At 43.6% G+C, this 20,970-nt stretch overlaps 1 protein-coding gene across 2 annotated transcripts in view; it reads right to left on the minus strand.

Annotated features, from left to right (window-relative positions):
- LOC115361327 (cGMP-inhibited 3',5'-cyclic phosphodiesterase A-like) overlaps positions 1–20,970 on the minus strand; it is a 67,514-nt gene extending 46,544 nt beyond the window's left edge. For both annotated transcript variants that reach the window (XM_030054747.1, XM_030054746.1), the window contains exon 1: positions 19,523–20,970. In XM_030054747.1, the coding sequence (XP_029910607.1) occupies positions 19,523–20,437 (915 nt within the window). In that variant the 5' untranslated portion in view covers positions 20,438–20,970. The remainder of the gene's footprint in view (positions 1–19,522) is intronic.

Below are 20,970 nucleotides of genomic sequence, written 5' to 3' on the forward strand. Positions count from 1 at the left end.
CGGAAAGTAAAAGAGAGCAAAGTCCAGGGCTCTAATCATGAGAGCACAATGTATTGTCAAACTACAGATTAGAGGGAGGTGATTTTAGCTGGAGGAGTAGCGTCTCCATCCAGACACAGAGCTTTGAGCGCACGGAGGACGAGATGTGGGGGGGTGGGGGGGGACAAAAAAAAATGAATGCACCTCCCTAGAGTGGGGCGCACTGCGTTACCATGGAAACAGCTCTGACGTCAGAGCAGGCATTATGTGATTACTCATAGAGTCTGTTGAGGAGCGGGCCAATAAAACAGGGACCATTACTCACACACAGGGAGATGGCCAGGGCTCAGGTTACACACATACACATGCTTGCAGATGCATGCATGCATGCACAAGCATACGCGTGATCACACACACACACACACACACACACGAAGATATGAACACTCAGTACTAAGGAAACTATTCATTCTAGCACATTCACCTCAAGAAAAAGCAAGTTAACAATTTAGAGATTTATACTTTTTATATATATATTTATATATATATATATCCAGTAACTGTATGAATGAATAACATTTTTACAATCACATTTCAGTAAAATTGTCACCGTTTTACAACAGCCACCGATTTGGGAAGCGAGACGTGCCAAGCACAAAGTTTGCTTCATAAACTTGGTGCTGAGTCAGAAGGCAATAACGTGAGCACTCAGAGCTCCATAAAGGTCTCAGCACCAAACGTCAACACAAGAGTCCCTTCAGCGACTGCTAACCACAGCTCTGCAACTGTGCGTCCTGACCAGGAGGAGCGCAAGCACCACCTCACCCGCGCATCCACGAGCGGGACACCAGTGACAGAATCTGTTCCGCATTCCACACACTCTGACCTATGTCTAACCAAACACACACGCGTACACGTAGACAGATATGCGTCACAACACGCACACAAACACACACACACACACACTTTGTCTCGCCATCTCCTACACACTCATGCTGGACATTCTCCTCTGGGAGTTAAAACACTGTTAGGGCTGATAAGGATTCAAGCAAACAGCGTGGATAAACAGTCAATGTGGTAATTAAGAACCACTGGCCTATCAGAGGGCAGCATGCGGAGACAAACATGTGACCCAGACTCCATTACTAAGACCATATGCATTCCTACCACAAAGACCATTAGGTAAACCCACACAGACGGCAAGAGCTGCCAGAACTCATGCCTAGGCTCCAACAAGCTAACATTGGCTCCGTTACTTTGAACTGTGGTCGAATTACCTGTGTTTTCATTCCAACGGGCTGTATCTCTCAAAGCTGCGGTTTTAACAAAAAAAAAAAAAGATGTTGACAGTTTTTGTGCAAAACAAAATAAAAATCACACACACGTTGATAAAGCGTTGCTATTTTGTAAACAAATGCCGTGAGAGGACCTCAGCGTCGTCCCGTGGTGAGTTTCATTTTGTGAGAGTGCACGTTGTCAAATTTTTCAAACTGATGTCTCATTTTGGAACAACATACTCTTCATTTGTTTTCCCTGGGGAGGAGAGTCTGGTGAGACGGATTAGCTGCAAGCAGGCAGCACAAGACAGATTACTGTGTAACGGCTGCTGAGGGACTTTGGCGGCTCAAGTGAATAGTGAATGTTCAAATCTGTCTCTGTTCGTACAAGGTGTTATGTGTGTAAGCCACATCCAGCGTCACTCTCCTCTCCCACTCTGATATCTGTATCTTCAACCGGCCTTAATGTGCATGACGTCAGTCCTGTTACTGTGTTTAGGACAAGTGCTCCGTGTCACTTCTGCACCACAAATGTGACCGAGCTCTGGCCAAAACTTGATATGCATTATCAATAATTTGGTTACATTGACACCATATCTGAGTTTATCTTGTTAAAACCTTCTGCATCAAATGTCTCTCTGTCTCTCTGTCTCTCTCTCTCTCCTCTCTCCCTCTCTCTCCATCTCTCTCTCTCTTTGTGTGCACATGCAGCTACCATGGTTGGAGATTAGCAGTTTACATGTATAACGGTGTTATGTAATTTAATTACAAAATAATATTGTAACTGTGAAGTGAAATGCAATTAAATTACAGTTACTAGTTACCCATTATGGCTATTTTTTTCTTTTAAGTATATATGTAGAATATAACATTCATTCTATTGCCTATTTTATTTTATCAGTGCCGGCATACCTCGTTTTTTCATAATTTTGGACAGTGCGGGTCAGCAAAGGAGCTAGGGGAAAACATGTCAAGGCTAGCCTGGCAAACACTGTACTGCTTCTGACGCTGTGGAGCCGTCTCTATTTAGTCTGTACAGGCTCCATTAAGTTGCACTATCTGCTCAAATTCTGAGTGTGATTTTTAATTGGTTCTCATGTTTGAATTCAAAACATCCCTCACTTGCCAATCGAATGAATGTGCGTCACCCCACGACCTGTACGTTATCAGAGTCTGGTGTTAGCCAGGCCTCGCAGTCGCTTCATTCCTGGAAATTTAACCGTAGTTTCTTTTTGAAATCAGAAAAAAAGGGTTCTAATATTACTGTGTCATGTAAAACTTGCTTATAAGTGGCGGAAATGCTGTCAACATTGAAATGTCCCATATCAAACCTGAGGAATCAACAGGAATGGTAAATAAATAAATAAATAAATAAATAAATCTGATAAAAAGGATTGTCCCTCCAATTCCTTTATATTATTTGCGTGACTTAGCCCAATATTTGGACTGTTGCCCATTCTGTGCATATTTATGTTTAGTCACCAATGTGAAATGTGTGTTTTTAACAGATTTCTGCTTTATTAACTTGTTTAAAACACTAACCCTTTACTTTAATTACTTTGATGAAGTAATTTAAAAAAAGTTACATTACTTTATTACATTGTTAAAACAGTAGGAATCTGTAACTGATTATATTTTAATTGTAACCTTTCCAACACTGGCAACCACACATGTACACATCCATGTATCTGGCTACAAGCGTATGTGCACCACGAATGTGTGTGGCTAACCGTGTGCATGTGCTTGGGAGTGTGTGTGGCTGAAGCAAGCTGCAGTCCACCTGGCAGGGCAGTGAGCTTAATGAATCTCCAACTCATGCAACCTCCTGCGCAGCCACATCCGCTGCCTGGGGCTCTGACCAGGTGCTCTGACACAACACAATCTTCAAACAACATGAGCAGGAGCCTCCCAGAGGGGCATGCCTCTCGTAATATCTCCATGACCAACTACATACCACCCAGAAGGTACTTTTTCCTTTAAAATGTTGCTCCTAATAATATTACCTGACTATGAGTAACCCACTGCCATGTGGGAGGTTCTCCAAACATTATCTGAACCTAAATTTACTTGGGTTAATTTTAACAAGTAGTCCATTGAAGCAGATTACCTGCTTAAAATATAATTATGTTGGTTTACGCCGCCTTCTGTAATGGAATCTCATTACCGCCTCCAAAACCTGAAGCATATGAAGTTTAATGGACAATCTACTCTAATGACAGTGGTTACAATGGTATTTTAACTACTACTATCTAGAACTGTTACTGACCATTATTCTAAGTTAGGTTAATGCTGTTTGTGTCACTGCTCTCTCGGTAACAAAGCCCTTTTTCCCCCTTAGAGCATGTTTCCGCATTTGTTGAGCTTTTTTTTTTTTAGGATAATTATGTGTAACATGATTACTATGCCTTTTCTCAGTAACAATAAGATATTACCAATACCAGTAAGATTCTCATTACTGTAATCTAACAAGCATGTTCCCCGAATGTCCTCAGTCCAGATAGTGATTTTCAAAACATTGCCTAGATGATAATAAAATTATCACCATAACTAACTACTGCATAGGGAGGAACTTTCAAAACATTAGCGATGCTAAATGCGATAATATAATTTCAATTCGACTACTTCCCTGCCATTGAGGATGTTTTACAATCAAAGCAACAATGACATTGTGTCACCATGACTCTCTACCACCCATGCCAAAGCCCACCATAGATTACTGTGCAAGGCTGATGCTCAGTAAGGGCGGGCTGGTCCTCCTCATATCCTCCAGCTGCATGTGTAGTATGGAAACTGTTGTGATAGGAAACTTGCATCATGTTCATTAGGTGAGAAGCTCAAAATAAATCCTCTGCCAGCCTTGCCTCTCTCAGAGTAGGTATTGCATGATGGCTGTTTGGGTCCATATTTTAGAACATAACATAACATAACATAACATAACATGAGAGAATAGAATCGAATTTTGTCCATGAGAAATGTAATAGGAATTTCGCTTGGCACATTGGCATAAAAACAGCAAGAAAAGTTCAAAGTTAGATATGGGGGCAGAGCAGTTGGCCCAGCAGGGAGTATCCTGGCCTGGCCTCTGTCTGGGTCTGTACTTGGTCCAGTCAACTCAGACCCAGCAACACAAACATACTAATGAAACACAGCTGCCCTCCTCCTCACTTCCAAAAAGCCTTCACAAAACATTCCCTTACTCCCTCACTCTTCTCCCCGCTTCCTCACTCGCTCCTCTTCTAGCTCTCTCCAGGCGAGGGGGTCGACCTACACTCTAGGGACATTTCAGCAACCATTTACAGTAGGGTGGACTTTTCCTGTAATAATAATTGTATTGCTACCGACGAGAGGCCACTGAGACTTCTCCACTCTTGCCGCACCCTTCCTCTTTATTGGGAAACTTCCTTGAAACAAATGAGAAAATTTTTCGAGGGGTATTGCCTCCTTTTTAGTTGACAAGCAGTCGATGTTCAAAAAGCAACAGCTATGATAACAAAATACAAATGCGCTAACAGGGCTTCAGCAAGGAAGGTCTGGGAGGTGCTAGAATGTGTTTGAGCAAGGTGGACGGCTCCAAATGTGTGAGAGTGAAAGTTTATTTGCACCCCACGGGGTAGCTGGCTATTCTGTCCCACAGCCAAGCCCTGCAGATATATAAACGATTTGGCCAGCGCAATGCTACCTGGGCAGTGGTGAAGGGCATTGCAGGATTTGTGGAGTTGGAGTGTGTGTGTGTGTGTGTGTGTGTGTGTGTGTGTGTGTCTGACATGCATCACATCTCTTTGTGTTTTCTCTCAAATGTGACCCCCGGTTCCAGTTCCCTTCCAGCAGCTGACCACCATATGTAAAAGGCTTGCACAAGTCCACTGAATCCCCATCTAATGGGCTGCACAGATGCCACTTTCCTGGAACTAGTCCCTGTGTGTGCGCGTGCATGTGTGAATGTGTGTGTGTGTGCGCCTCTACCGGTCTTTCTCACACAAACAGACTCTAACGTTCCACACATTTCCCTCAATATGTTTCACCGCTGTCTGGAAACAATGAAAGGGTGTCGGGTGAGAAGAGGATCGGATCTGAAGCGAGAAAAGACTGGAAGATTTGTGGAAAACGGTGTGGTGTGAGGAAGGGAAACACACAGGAGGAAAGTTACGCCGCTGTTTGGACAAGCTTTGTTGAGGTAAGTAAAAGGGGAAGTACGTAAACCACCAGTAGGTAGTCGCGCGGGGTAGAGAGAGGGGAGGACAGGGCAGATTATTGACTTAATGGCGGGATCCAGGCTGTCAGAGGCTTCAGAGACAGTGTTTGTGTAGTTTGGCCCGGGTGTGGAAGAGCGTGCAGCGCGATGATGGAAATCTTACACTCTCTCAAAACAAGCCCACTGACCTTTTCATCTACCAGCCCCTGAATCAGTCTTCACATTTTGCCAACTTGGAAATGAATGAGCACTTATTACATCAGCGGTAACATCACAGGCAACTGCCCCCCTTGCACAGGTGTGTGTGTGTTTGTGCATGTGTGTGTATGTGTATGTTATGAAGGTTGTCTGTTTGTGTTTCCCTCGACATCTAAATGCATTCCTGCTGCCAATTCCGACACGTGAAATTCATCAGGAATAATCTTTGTAAGCATGTAATGTCATTGGGAGTGTTTTTGCCACTGCTGTCAGCTACAGTGTATACAAGAGCAAGTGACTTGGCGTGACGAGACATGTAAAGGCCTCAGTCACAGTGAATTGAGTTGCTTCTTGAAGGTGACCAATCTTCATTACCAGTGGCATTTCAGAAATAATGAGCTCATCATAGACAGTGTGAGCAGCCTCTTGGCAGAGAAATCACCATTTTGTTTTCTGGACTTTATCTGCATTCTAAACACACAGAAAAAAGACCAATCTCACATCTGACTGAAAAGATATAGCCATTAACGCTTCCCTGGGGGATAAAATAACAAATGAAGAGGAGACAGCTGCCAAAACGAGAATAGATTAAAAACCAAACAATATCAATAGCAAACAGCCAAGCTTCTGATGGAGATCAATAGACACTGATGTCCCTCTTTTCCATAGATCTAGGTTATTTGGCAGGTTTTCCTCTTAAAACGGGAACCGACTGCCAGCTGCAGCTTGGCAGATAGTACAGTGATGCAGTTTTTTGAAAATGAGAAATGCTCTGACCCTGTTATGGACAGAGCTGCTTATACCCAAGGTAGATGCAATCCAAAATAAACTGATCCACTAGAGGACTAGAGCGGTTCAACTAATCACAAAAATAAAATAAAATAAAATACAAATACAAATACAAATACCAGGAAAATGAGCAGAGATCGGGTGTTTAGATGGAATTTCAGCCAATGCTGCAAGAGGTGCTGTTCATATAAAATCATACAACCCAACTGCATTTCAGTCAGAAAGAAACTATATATACTATTTCATTTCAAGATAGAAATCGCTGGGGAGTCAATTTACAATTTACAAAAAACCTTTGGTGATTAGAACACATCATATTATTATTTTCACAGGGTAATAATCCCTTATAACAGCATGGATAATTTTTTCCAGTCTAGAAATTGGTGGTGGAGAGAGGACTGTGAAGGTAGACTTCCTGCAGGTGACCAGTAAAACCTCATTCGTAAAACTGGAGAGAGATCGACTTGACCGTGAAGTTGGATTGTGCTCTGAGGAGCTGGATATGAGCAACACAGGAGGTGGTAAGGTGGAGGTAAGTTGCAAACAGCAGCACTGAAATGACAGCTCAAGGCAGGCAGGCACAGGGCAGTTTAAATTCTGTCAGCGGCATAACGAGGGGTTCACAGAACGCACAGAATTTTCTCATTTGTTAAATGTGAATACCAGAAGCAGCAGAAGACGGAAGACAGAGTGGAACTTTTACAGTGTGGGAAAATCTCAATCCAAAACTGGAGACAGCATGCATAAGAGAAGTAGACTTACTGACCGAACTTTCACCATATTGTTCTTTTCCTATTATTATTATTATTATTATTATTTCTTTGTGTTTTGCTCCCCTTATACAGGTGTGTTGAGAAATGGCAATAAACAATCCTGAATCTTCAATCTACAGGCTAGATTGCCCTTACTGCTACCTTTTTTGGTTCTCACAGAATTCCTGGCAGCATTGTGAACAAACATATCCGTGACATCATTTATTCAACAAAATGATGTGAAAGGTAAATTAGGATTTTGCAACATCACCTCAAATTATAACGATCATTTACACCACAACTCCTGATGGGATATCAGGTTCAGGGAATGAGATTCGATTAGATGAAACTTTACCAACTCCCTGGGGGAATATGATTCATAGTAGCATGTGAAAACCCATTAACAGACAGTAAGAAAGCACTGCACTATTTAAAAAGAGGAGATGTTTTCATTCAGTCCGTGGTGAAGCGGTGGAAACAGGACAGAAGGCTCTGGTGGGATCCCGTGCTGGTCCAGTGGGGGACACGTGGTTCCAGAAGTGGGTGACTTAACCAGTATCTCTGGGTGCAGAAACTATGACAGGGACTGTGACGTATTTGCTGAAAGTGCGAATAGCAGAGAGCTGAAGAGAGCCTATTGGACTGCACCATGACCAACTGACAGATGCAAAAGAATGGCTTTACGTAATGGCTGGAACCAATGGAGTAATGGCAGACAGGGAGGCTCAGATTTTGCCCCTGGCAAGTGGGTGGGACAGGGCCAGTGGATGAAGCCAGTGGAAGAGAATCTATCGTTCTCTCGGGCCCATCACCATGTCTTCCCTGCATCCACCTTACATAACGGGAGCACTGTAGCCGAAAGACATAGATGCTGCTCCAGGCTCTTTTCCACCCCTCTGAGACCTGTTTAGAAATCCACCAGATGTGGCCTGAATGGCCCACAAACACCCTGCCTTTCCTCTTGCTTTACCTCTTCTACCAGTTCACAAGCCCATGACCACGTCTGTTCACGCCTTTGCATGACCACAAACCCAAATGAGACCAGGCTAAAGTTTTGCTCCGTTGATTCTGTTTCTGTGGCTATTTGAACGGAAAAGAAAGGCTAAGTAGGGTGTGCGTAGGTGCACACGCTTATTTGTGTGTGTGCACGCACGCGCATCTGTGCCACATCTGCTCAACCAGCCCGAGGCTCCACGGCTCTCTAGAAGTGGGTCACGTTTCCTAATGACGTCAGAAGGCCTTCTGCCTCTCCAGTGGAGCTTCGCCAAAACCGCCACATGCCATTCCTCATCCTTACAATGGAAACACTCTCTCCAAGAGGTAAATGGAAGCCTTGATGAATCACCAGCCAAACCTCTCACAATTCTCAAGTTTTTACACTGTAGTGAGTCTGAGCACAATAATGAGACACAGGGTGAAGGGTTACAGTTAATTATGCAGAAAAGACAAACATCATTAAAAATGTTGATGCGCATTCTCACGTTACCTCAGCTGGGGTATCAGTGAGATGCGAGGATAAGACAAGAGGACAAGAGGCAATCAGAGAGAGAAAGAGAGAGAGGGAGAGAGAGAGAGAGAGAGAGAGGGATGTGTGACTCAATATACAGACAAGCAGACTTAGAGACAATATCAGTAATACTTCTCTATACCCAGGGAATCTGCAATGCATTTATCTGTAGTCTCAGAGCCATCATCTGGGATCTGAGGCAGCTATAGCGCTTACAGCCTGAGCCTTGACACTAAACTGTTTTCACTATGAAAGGAAAGGACAGATCAGAGGAAAAGAAACAGAGACCTAAGATAACCTAGGTGAAGAGAAGAGAAGAGAAGAGAAGAGAAGAGAAGGTGTCTGCTGAGTATGGAGATTTCATTTCGGCCTTCCACCTCAGTAGGAGGCAATGCAAGGATCAGTAGAGTCTGAATGGAACAGCAGCTAATGGAAAACATTATAGGGAGAAAGAAGAGAGGGAAAACTGAAGAAGCCCCCAGGTGCATAACCATTAAAGTAAAAGCCAGTTAAGCTTAATCTCACTCCCATCACATTGTTTTCAGTCCCATCTTCAATTTCACTCTCTCGTGTGCGCAGAAAGACTTCTCACAAATGTACAGAGCATGTAGCTATGCATCATTTTGGGGGATGAAGGGCTATGCATGGGGATGGGATTCATTTTTTTTGAAACAATATCCCATGTCTTATCAGCATGGCACACATGTTGCCATGGCATGTTTTGTTTCACTTTGTCTCTCGTTCTTCAGACGAAGTCTTAAGTCAAACCAGTCTCCATGGATAATGGCTGGCTCGTGCTCCTTAAAGCAATTAGTTGGTTGGTTGGCTATCTTGGGCAGCAAAGGGTGTGTGGAACCAACCAAACACTATCTCCACTACACAGGACCTGCCTGGCCACACACACACACACACACACACATGCATGCACACCTGCATAGAAAAGTCTGCCATTCATAAGAATCGACTGAAGCCATTGAAGAGCACACCAGCTTGGCATCGCATAGAGTCTCCAGGTAACGCAGAGCAAAGCAGCAACAAATCAATGGGATGTGGGTCCAGTCAGCTTGTGGAAGCATTGCATTAGCAGGTGATTACAACGCTGGAAAGGAGGTGGAGGTAGTGGTGGTGTGGGGTAGGTCAATACTTTAATCTATGTCTTATCCAAAAAAAAAAAAAAAAAAGCTCAGAGCTGGAGATGATTTTGGGAGAGTGCACTAGAGACAAGCCACAGCTGCCTTGTTCTCACCAAGTCTTGGTGAAAAGAACAGACACATGCACTTTAAAACTGAATAATATGACCTCTTGAAGTGAGGGAATATTTTAGGGCCTTCTGGGCGTCTTGTGCTCACTGATTCTCTAAAAACTGAATGGCAACTTGAGAGGACATGCTTTAAAAAAAAAAAAAAAATCAATAATTTATTGTACTTAGCACATTTAAGAGAAAAAGTTCCCCTTAACTTTTTCAAGTGTCCCACATTAATAAATAAGAACGCAAACGCTTGTATAGTGTTTCTGCACACTTTACACACACTTATCAGATTCTACTCCATTTACAAGGGAACGATGCCAAAAAAAAAAGTCAGCTAAATTGGGAAGGCAGCAGTAGATTCACACAGAGAAAGTTTCTAAAACTTTCTGAGACCAACGGATTTCTTTCTATTTTTAATGAATAAATGTATTTCCTTGAGCTGACCATTAGTGGTTTCTGTCCGCAGAGTGGATTCAAGATGATGACCAAAGTGACACTAAAATGGGAACTAAGCATCCCCTAAGCAACATTTCTACATTTGTTTTTGGCAGGATACAGTATATCCACAAAAATCTAAATCATATAGACACTGTATAACATTATGCAAATTCAGCAAATGACTACAGCTATACATTGGCCTTTTAATATCTGACTAATTGAAAGTGACTGTAAGAAAACAACCCTTGACCCAAAACCTAAAACTTCAGCCCCTGCAAAGAGTGAAATAATCTGACTGACAGACAGATGTACAGACAGATTTCTAGAACATATTTAGAGAGTAAAACATAGCACTGAGCAGGGAACAGCAGAGGCCTTGTTGGCTGCAAGGACAGACAGGCTCACGGCGAGCCAGTGAGGCAGTGGGCTGGATAGATGGGGAGGGCTCACCAGGCAGAGGTTACAATAACACACTTCCTCTCACCACGCTACCGAGTTGGACATGCAGCCCGCTGCCTCAGCTCCACAACATCCACACCTTAACAATTTCATCTCTAACAACTGAAAGCAGTGATTCTGCTCATACCCAGGGATTGTTTCCTCTCTATTGAATAACTATTGAGTAAGATATATCCTCACCAAAAAATTACCTTTACGAGAAAAAATAATTTGTGTCTTTGAAGTAACATGCAATTAATTTGAAGTATTACATATGCAAAGTTTTGAAACAACATTTATTACGTGCATTGAAGAAAATGGGAAGTTTGAGGGAAAAATGCATGCTGGCACAAGCTGAATGCATAAAATACAGTTAGGTCCATAAGAGTTTGGACAGTGAGACAACATTTATAATTTTGCCCTTGTACGCCACCACAGTGGATTTGAAATGGAAAAACATGATTGAAATGCAGCTTTAATTTAAGGGGTCAAACAAAAATATGGCATTAATTGTTTAGGAATTACACCCAGTTTTATACATTGTCACCCCATTTTCAGAGGCTCAAAAGTAATTGGACAAACTACACATAACATACATAACTGTAATTAAAACAATTATATTCAATATTTGGAAGAAATTCCTTTGCAGTGCTTTGCATGGGTTCCCGACTGCCTGAAGTCTGGACCCCATGGACAACATCACCAGTTTCCTCCCTTGAGATGCTCTGCCAAGCCTTCACTGCAGCTGCCTTCAGTTGCCGCTTGTTTGTGGGTCTTTGGGCCTTCAATTAGGTCTTCAGCAAGTGAAAAGCAGCTCAGCTGGGTTGAGGTCTAGGGACTGACTTTGCCATTGAATAATATTCCACTTCTTTGCTTTGAGTAACTCTTGGGTTGTTTTCACAGTATGTTTTGGGCCATTGTTCATCTGTACTGTAAAGTGCCTTCCTATCACTTTTGTGGCATTTGGCTGAATCTGAGCAGACAGTATAGCCCTATAAATATCAGAATTCATCCTGCTACTTCCATTAGCAGTCACATCATCAATAAACACCAGTGACCCGGTTCCATTGGCAGCCATACATGCTTATGCCATAACACTGCCTCCACCATGCTGGACAGATGATGTGCTATGCTTTGGGTCATGAGCTGTTCCTTTCATTCTCCCCTCACTTTTCTCTTCCAATCATTCTGGTACAAGTTAATCTTTGTTTCATCTGTCCAAAGAACCTTGTTCCAGAATTGGGCAGGCTTTTTTAGATGTTTTTTTTTTTTTTTTTTTTTTTTTTTTCAAAGTCTAATCTGACCTTCCTGTTCTTGAGTGACACTAGTCGTTTGCACCTTGCTGTATACCCTCTGTATTTATTTTCTCGCAAACACGTCTTGACTGTACATTTAGACAATGATACACCTCCATGACAGTATTTCTGACTTCCCTAGAAATTGTGAATGGGTTTTTCTTCATCAGGGAAAGAATTCTTTAGTCATCGACTTTAGATGTCTTTTGTGGTCATCCAGGCTTTTTGGTGTGGCTGAGCTTAACAGTGCATTCCTCCTTTTTTAGGATATACCAAACTGTTGATTTGGCTACTCCTAAAGTTGGTGCTGTCTGTCTGATGGATTGTATTTGCTTTTGAGCCTAATGATGGACTCCTTCACCTGCATAGACACCTCTTTGGATCGCATGGATCGCATGGATCGCATGCTACCAAATGCAAATGCAAAACACTTGGAATGAAATCCAGACCTTTTATTTTCTTAATTTGTCATGGAATAATGAGGGAAAGGGCCACACCAGGCCATGAAACTGCTTTTTAGTCAAGAGTCCAATTACTTCTGAGCCTCTGAAAATGAGGTGACAATGCATAAAACTGGCTGTAATTTCTAAGAGGTTAATGCCATATTTTTGTTCAACCCCTTAAATTAAACCTGAAAATCTGCACCTCAATCACATCTTTATTACTCCATTTCAAATACACTGTAGTGGTGTACAAGGGCAAAATTAGGAGTACTGTGTCACTGTCCAAATACTTATGGCCCTAACTGTAGCTGGCCCAATATAGCCGTAACTACCTAACCAGGGACTGGATTACTAAATACAATCTTCCATCACTGAGTAAAGCCTCCCTTGACGCTCGGCTGGATTCGAGCATCATAATCTATCTAAAATCAATTCATCGTTCACCATGTTTAGATTTCTTGGACAACCCCAGTCAGCGAGGTTCAAAATGTTCCTGCTTGTTAAATGAATCATGGCAGCAGATACAGCGACAGTGGCCTGCTCTCTTTCTAGCAGAGACAGAGTGGACAGAATGGACCCGGGGGATTAGCTGAACTTCCTCTCCGAACCTGGACGGCAATCAAAGGCCTTGAGATTGATCTTCGCAACCCTGCCGTCAATGTGCACGTGTGGATTCTGCAAAGGAAATTAACGGTTGCTTCTTCCATTAGTTCTTCACACAATCTAATGACTGCAGCTATTTACATCTGAGACCATCCTCCCTCCGTGCTCTCTCTCCCTCTCTCTCACAAACACACACACACACACACACACACGCACACACACACGCACACACACACACACACACACACACACACACACACACACACACACACACACACAGACTCACACACACACTTCCCGGGGCGATTTGAGAGTGTCCATTCATTCGGCCGAGGCCAGCTGCACACCTGGTGACAGCCCAGGATGGCGGTGTTGGCTCAGGTCAGGGCATGTGGGGAGTGGAAGCCAGGGGGGGAGGGAGGGGGCGGGATGCTAAGCACGGTGCCAGATGAATGGGCCCACTGGCCCGTCCTTCAAGGCCCGCTCAACCTGCACATTCCAGCCCGTTTAGCACCAGGGCGAGCGCAGGAATGTCCCCTCATGTAAGGGATTACTGTCTTAAAGGTGGGCGACTTGACTGATTGAAAAGGCCCTTCAGGAGGATAAATAGAGGTGAAAGACAAATGCATTGCATCCTGTTCTCGTAAGTGATGAGCTGTCGTCCTGGACACGTACTGGCACCTATTAACCTGCCCATCCTTTAAGGTGTCACTGAGAGCCAAAAACATTGCTTGAGTGGGGCATGCATTTGTTTTTCATATACACCTTGCATTTGTGCATATGCAAGTGCACCCAATCCTTCACACACAACTCTCTCTTTCTCTCCGCCTCGGTTCCTCTTTCACACACATACAAACACACACAGACACGAATGTGCAAGCACACACACACGTATGCGTACACACATTTGTGCCAGGAACATTCTGTTCACCTCCATCACTGAAATAGCCGGTCTCTTATGGTAACATAGAAAACTTGAGTGACATAATTGCTTTCGTTTACAGCAGACAGCAGACAAAACTACAGCATGTACACTGCTAGCCCCCCATAAAAAATCTATCCTTTTATTGAAATTATACAGTTCGATTCAAATGGGAGGCTGTTATTAGGATACTGAGGTGTTAATATGTGTGCTATGTGTCAGAAACGGAGGCCTGCGCTTGTCTAGCAGTTCCAGCTGCCTTGGGTTGCGTCTGTGGTTTGAGGCCCTCAGTTTTTCTCCAAGCGGATTCAACCTCTCTGCCTGCAGCAGCTGGCAGCCATCAAGCTGCTGTCTACACACACACACACTCTTTCTCCCTCTTTCTCTCTCTCTCTTTCTCTCCCCTACATGAACACACATGCTCACACACACACACACACCTCCATAATTTCCATGGTAATCAGTAGGGAGCCTGATCAAGGCCCCTGGTTGGGAGGAGACGTTATTTCTGTGCACCAAGTCAACTTTGCCTGGGACCTCTGATATGATTGGCTTAAGTGATCAGAGGCAGGGCAAGAATCAGGATGTGAACCAGTCTTCTTTCTGCAGATGAAGGTGATGAAAGAACTTGACAGAGATTGGTAAGCTGTATAATGCAGACTTTAAACAGGTGGGAACTGGCCAGTGTCTAGCACTGGGCACCAAAGACATTGTGTCCAATACTTGATGGTGTGGTGTGACAATACAATGTGGGCAAAGGATCTCTTCTTTACACTTACCACAGACCAGAAACGAATGGAACGTGGCTCCACATACTGGATAGCTAATAAGACAAAGGTAAAGCACACAAATTTGGAGGAAAATCAAGCTTAAATATTGCTACACTGCATCACTCAAATGCAACACTCTTCCACCATTTAGGGGGTAAGAGTAAGCCTGCTGTTTTGCCTGGCTACTAAACAAAACCTCGAATGACCTACTTTCATTCCTACCCCAATTCCTCCACCCCTTGCATCCTCACACATGCACACAGCCCCAGCTAATACACTGGGACTGAATGGGAATTGGAAGCGTGAAGTGGATCGCACAAACACAAGACACACGACCCCATGCTGATATCGGCTTCCTTTCCAGATGGTAGGAGGAGGTTTTCAATGAGTCCATCCCTAACCCAGAGGCCAGTCCAGTCAAAAAAAAGAGAGAGAGAGAGAGAAAACATCATATCCCACGCGGCTATGTGTTTAGAATACAAACAAGCTGTTTGGGATGACAGTGCGCAGTGGCACAGTGGTAAATCACTGCCCTACAGGCTATCAACAACCTCCCCCATCCAAAACACAATTCAATTATGGATGGTGCAGCAAAAATAGAGTAACTGGAAACATTTACAACAGCAACAGTAATTGTGTTTGGATCCCATTCCACAGGAAGTCATTATCATAGATTTCAAGAATATCTTTATCATCCAAGTTAAGAAAGAATTTCCTCCTCTGGTTGGGATAATATTTGTGTTGGTGTCAAGGAGAGGACAGAGAGCAGAGCGCAGCAGGGATGGGCGGAGTTGCTGACAACAAAGGGAGTGGCCTCCGAAGCCTCATAAAAGAATCATCTAAAAAGCAGAACTACACTCCTAATGTCCAAACTCCATCCATCAACAAAACCCTCCCTGCCCAATCAGCTTCCACTTCCACATTACAGCTTAAAGATACCAGGGCCAATTAAGCTGAGTTAAGGCAATTGCTCTAAACTGCTTTGTGGACCCAGATACTGCCCTGTGAACACCAAGCTTGACTGGGAAAGACAGTAGCTTGCTTTCCTCTGTGGATGCCCTCAGTATTGAGGAGGGAAGCTCTGTGACAGCACCAATGTCTGCAGCAGGAGTGCCCTAGACTCAAATGTCCTTGCAAGCTGTGAAAAGTGATCCAAAGTACACACCTCTTCCTCCGGTTTACTGTCCCCAGCTGAAATACAGAAGACTAGCCTGTCATTTTGCATCAGCCCTAAAAACTAAGCCTATCCCAGAGAGCCCCCCCACCCCTATCAGATCAGCTGATAATGACTTTCTTTTACTGCGCCCATGACGGGGAGGATGACCCCAGATTGTGAAATGCAGCTATCCAGTGAGCTGATAGATGCTGGCAGCATATCTGTGATAATAATATGGGAAATGGCTGTTTATTAAATCTGCACTTGTGCAGAGTGAACCATAGCCTTAGAGCATGACTTTTGCGCAGAGCTCCAGTTGCAGCTGAGGGCAATATGGCAGTTTCGGCCTGTGTGGAAGAAGACACAGAGGGATCGCTCTTCGCTCTATTTATTTTCCGAATAAACTGTTTTTATGCAGTGACTATCAGTTTGAAGGGCTTTATGTAAGACTCTTCAGACTGTAGGAGAGGCTTCCTGAGAAAAACAATGCTAAGTGTCGACTGTGAAGCTCACAGTCCAACGTCAGAGTCATGTTCAGATGCACAGCACTAATGCAAACATTCATCAGGTCAACAAAGTGCAGATGTACTCCTTGTCATAGCTCTCACAGTGGCTCATTAAAACATCATAACTCTACTGAAGACAACCAAAGGATTAAACAGTAAAAACTTCACCAGACCTCTTCAGAACATCTATGCAAGTGAGAAGCACTAACCAGGAAAAAAAAAAATGACCATCTCTGTTTTATAGGGCTGCTATACAGTTATCCTGTATTTCTCCTATACACAGAGTGTCCAAGCAGTCAGTTAAACAGGTAGTGTGTACAATCTGGTGGTATCTCCCCTGCTCCCATCACCATGTGGTGGTTGCATTGCCCCCCCAACCCCAAATCCACCCGTCTGACCCCCCTCAGGGAGGCCAGAGCCCCGTGTGAGTGAGGCGATGACTAGCTTGGGTCAGCATGGGCTTGTTTACACATTACAGACCACACAGACAAGACACGGTCAAGACAGCATATGTACACCATGTGTGTCTCAATTACAAGCAGGCCGTGACTGGTCAACTGCTTACCATCACGACCAAAGATGAGCAGGATGACAGAGCCTTCAGGTTTCATTCCAGAAGATCTACTTTAACCACTCACGGCTTTGACTGTAGCCTGATGGCCTGATGTTAACATGACAGTGTAAACTATGTGTTCCTTAAATTCTACAACAACATGTAGTCAGTGACACTGGTGGGCTCTAACTTGGGCAGCCTGACAAGGCAGAGGTGCATCAATGAAATGTATGCATCCTCTCCATGATGCGGCTTCTTTTGGAAAATTTCCCCCAGAGGATTTTGCAAAGCACACCATGTGTTAATGAGAGCAATTTACAACGACTGTCTTGATTTTAGGAGTGTTTTTATTGTTCTTCAAGTATCTTCATCTTGATTCACTAAAAATAATAGACTCTTAAATCTCAACATAATGGTATCCATCCACAACCATTCTTTATGCATTTGATGTGCTTGAAATGATCTTATTTCTGTATGGATATGGAGTGAAATTGTTAAGGCATAGAACTTGTCACAACAGAAACTACAACAGAAAAAGGAAGTATATATTAGAATTTCTCTTTAAAATCTCTAACAAACTAGTACCCCCCTTTTTAATCTGTGGGTTCGTATACATGGCTGTATGGCATTTAACACAAAGCAATACTGTGCAATGTCATATAATTTATAAAAGCTGAAAAAAAAATTCTGATGATGTTGCCTTCATTTGTGACACTGTTCCTTTACAAAGCAAGTATAAAAAATGATTACATTCAAGCCATCTGCATGCATTTAGTATGTTTGTGGCCATGCCGTAAATGTTCAATGTAAACGACAGCCAGACATTTTCCAGCTCATCACTCATTCAACAACAACGCTACACCCCCTCCCATTCACGTAGCCAGTCATCTATGTATATATGTCTATACCATAAAATGATGACTGACACTACATACTTTCCCTGAGCCATCAAGCTTGAATCAGCATACAGTGTAAGCAATAACACATCTAAACTAAGAGTCTTTTTTCATTTTCTATTGCCATGTTTTGGGGGAGCCTGACCACAAAGAAAAACAAACAAGCTACACTACATCTCTAACTAGCCCTGAGAGCCGAGGGCATCTTTCAAGTGGCCGGGCCGACAGTGCAGCTTCTCATCTCCCAACCCAACTGCACACACAGGTCACAACGAGAGCTTTGATCACTCCAAAAATCTGTTTCCCATTCAGATGCTCAGCATGCTCATTGAGGGCAAAGGAGCTGATATGGGCCCGGTTGAGTGAAGCCCCCCTCTGAACACAGGTATGTATCTATATCAGTATCAGAGGGGGCTTAAGAGCTAAAGCTACTGACTGAACATCCCTGGATTTTAGGGCAGGCTGCCCCAGCAAGTGGCATTAAAAAAAAAAAAAAAAAGTACAGGACAGAGGGATAAAAATGCAATCATCAGTTTTGCATAATATGGCAGTGGAGATCATCTGGAGAAAATGTCTGACATAAATAATAAGGGATGAGATGAATCACTGACATCGTATCCTCAGCTCCCCTTTTTCATCAGCACTTGAAAGCACTGTTGCTAAAATAGGATCCCTTTAGCAACAAAATACCAAATTTGGTACTTTATCTTCAGTGGACAGAAGTGAGCCAGACACGAAACAATAAAGGCCCATGCGAATTTACCAAAAGCAACCATTTCATTGTATGCAGTGTTTTGTAAAGAAAAATATGGAGGATTTCAAGGTCCACCTCCTCGTCCAATATTAGAGAATACATCTAAATTAACATGAAAAATATATTGGTCTTGAGGCAGCCTTTGATTTCTATAAATAATGACAAAAATCAACAGCAATCAAAGCAAGCAGGCAAACTTGCAAAAGCCCAGAAGCAAAAAAGAATAGAATTTGTATTGTTATGATGTGGCTGCAAGTGGCTTCTGAATAGGCTATGACAAGAGATCAAATCAGAGATAATAATCATAGCCATGGGATTTTTCCTGCCTAGATCAAAGCACATCAAAGAAAATCCTAATATCTAAATTGCAACACATTGCAATACATGGTGAAAAATAGAAACCATAGCATAGTAATGCCATTCAGATTTTATTATTATTATTATTATTATTATTATTATTATTATCATTGTTATTATTATCATCATCATTATCATTTCATTATTGTGTTGTTGTTATTTAAGTGGTGTAGCCTTCTACGAAAAAAAAATATTTTGCAGGAAAACTTCAAAAACTTAAAATCCATGACACAATTATAAACACACCAAAACACGCAAAAACACTGAAACCATTAATGGCAATTAGCATACCCCAACAGCCATGATTTTACTGCCATTTAATTACTCCTTCTTCCCTTTGCTTTGCCTCAAACCCAGCGTTCACAGCTACAGAGGTGGAAGAGCCCAAAATGAACTAAAACAAGCCAGAAATAGAAAAAAAAACTCCAACGGGACAGAAACCCCCTACCTGGTCCCTCTGGATGCATGGCAGCGAGGTCCTGCGATGTGACTTGCTGTTGGACTGACTGTGTGCCATGTCTGAGGCTATCACAGAACTGGACCTCCTGCGCCTTTTAAATACAGGGATCTCTTCCCTGGCTCCAGTCACGGGGGTGCAGCCCTCCTTATGTCTCCCTTGGTTGGGAAGGAGCTTGTCAGCATACCTCGCCAGTAGGATGCCCAGCACTCCAACCAGGTACGCTACGTACGGTCTCCAAGTGGCCCGCACTTTGTGCAGTGAGAAGAGTGAGATAGTCCTGACTATACTGATGAAAACGATGACAGAGATGCCCTGATTTAGCCGTGCTACCATGAGTGCGCCGGTGGCAAGGCAGACGAGCACGACCACGGCCGCTGTAGTGAATGAGAACAGCTGCTCATCCGTCCCGTCCAGGAGAGACCACGCCGCTGCTTCGCCCAGGTGGCACAGCGTTAGGAGGAAAAGGGCGGTCTGGATTAGAACTCCACAGCGGATCAGATACAAACCAACCCAAAAGAAGGCACATACAAGGGTAAACACTGGCGAAACCACACTCCAGCAAGTTTGCAGCAGCTCCGCCGCGCAGCCCGAAACGAAGTGAATGGGAGACGCTGAATAAGAGAGTCTGTTGTCAGCGCTGCTGCTGGCCTCAGCTTTCCAGTCTGCACATTTAACCAACAGAGCGAGAAAAACCGAAAGTGACCCCACACACACCGCACACCGGAGTCTCTGGGAACTCCATATTTTTGTGAGCGTTCGCCTCACCCACGATTCATAGTCCTGGTCACGACACAGTGGGATGACACATGTTTTCACATAACTATTGCGATCCGGTGCCCTGAAGATTTTTTCATGAGAGCTGCTTTGCGCACCGCTACTGTTAGATTCTGCGGGCATCGCCATCACTCATGGCAGATTTTAAGGATTTGGAAATCTATAGTACAGCAGATAGCAGCGGGGTCATGGGAGAGGGCATGAGTTAGTGACAGGGCAGACAAGCCCCGTTTATTGTAAGCATAATAAACGCGTACAGCAAATACACAAAAATGCTTCTCCATTTACGCATGGCGACAAGTTGTCACTGAAAGCATTTTCTTTGTTTCCCCAGATGCAGGTTGGAAAGAGTGAACTGCATCGCGAAACAGAATGTAACGAGCCTGCGGATGACAGAACAAGTCAGACGTTACAGATCTAGGGCACAGCTTCCCTGCACACACGCGTCCTGCTTTGCCCTCCTTTGTGGCGCGCCGTCTCTTTGACTTCTTCTGGTGTCATTTTCTTTGCTTTGTGGCTCCACTTCTGCCCATTAAGCGCAGCAGCTGACTTTACGGACCCCCATGTCCCGTTCCAGGAACATTTAACGCCAAAACGCGCTCCCTGTGTCCATTGTTCGGGCACTTCCCGATCCCTCTTGCACTGGTGGAGACTCCCGTTAA

The sequence above is a fragment of the Myripristis murdjan genome, chromosome 6 (assembly GCF_902150065.1).
Source record: "Myripristis murdjan chromosome 6, fMyrMur1.1, whole genome shotgun sequence".
NCBI classification, from domain to species: Eukaryota; Metazoa; Chordata; class Actinopteri; order Holocentriformes; family Holocentridae; genus Myripristis; species Myripristis murdjan.